This window comes from Sinocyclocheilus anshuiensis, unplaced genomic scaffold (assembly GCF_001515605.1).
Source record: "Sinocyclocheilus anshuiensis isolate Anshui unplaced genomic scaffold, SAMN03320099.WGS_v1.1 scaffold188, whole genome shotgun sequence".
NCBI classification, from domain to species: Eukaryota; Metazoa; Chordata; class Actinopteri; order Cypriniformes; family Cyprinidae; genus Sinocyclocheilus; species Sinocyclocheilus anshuiensis.
Window position 1 is genome coordinate 2,407,877 of NW_015555768.1, and position 393 is coordinate 2,408,269.

The window sequence follows — 393 nt, forward strand, 5'->3', positions numbered from 1 at the left end:
AGCACATCAAAACATGTTCAAACTTACTTTTTGGGTGCCAATCTTCCAGTGTTCTCAAGCAAATGGTCAAGCACATGTTATCTCTGACTTTAACTGTCTGACCCTCATGCCTTATTTGGGCAACAGTGTGGCCTCCTAAGAGGTCTGACTTCCACAATACTGCACACAGTCAATGGCAACTTCTGTTATCTGTACATTATATATATTCCCCTTTCTGACCACTATAACTCTATAGATTATGCATTGAAATACAAGCACTCTTGCATGGGATCATAGTTACATACCGTCATTGAAGTCGATTCTGCTTCTTCGTAAGAGGAAAGTCTGTCCTGTGTGTAGTTTCTTCTCGTTTGGGTTTATTAGTCGTAACAGCCCCCCAAGAGTCACTTATAT

General features: G+C 40.7%; 1 protein-coding gene across 1 annotated transcript in view; it reads right to left on the reverse strand.

The window, feature by feature from the left end:
* Positions 1–370, reverse strand: part of unc45b (unc-45 myosin chaperone B) — a 12,154-nt gene extending 11,784 nt beyond the window's left edge. Inside the window, exon 1 of the mRNA XM_016468240.1 lies at positions 285–370. Within this exon, the coding sequence (XP_016323726.1) occupies positions 285–290 (6 nt within the window). The 5' untranslated portion in view covers positions 291–370. The remainder of the gene's footprint in view (positions 1–284) is intronic.
* Positions 371–393: the final 23 nt, after the last annotated feature.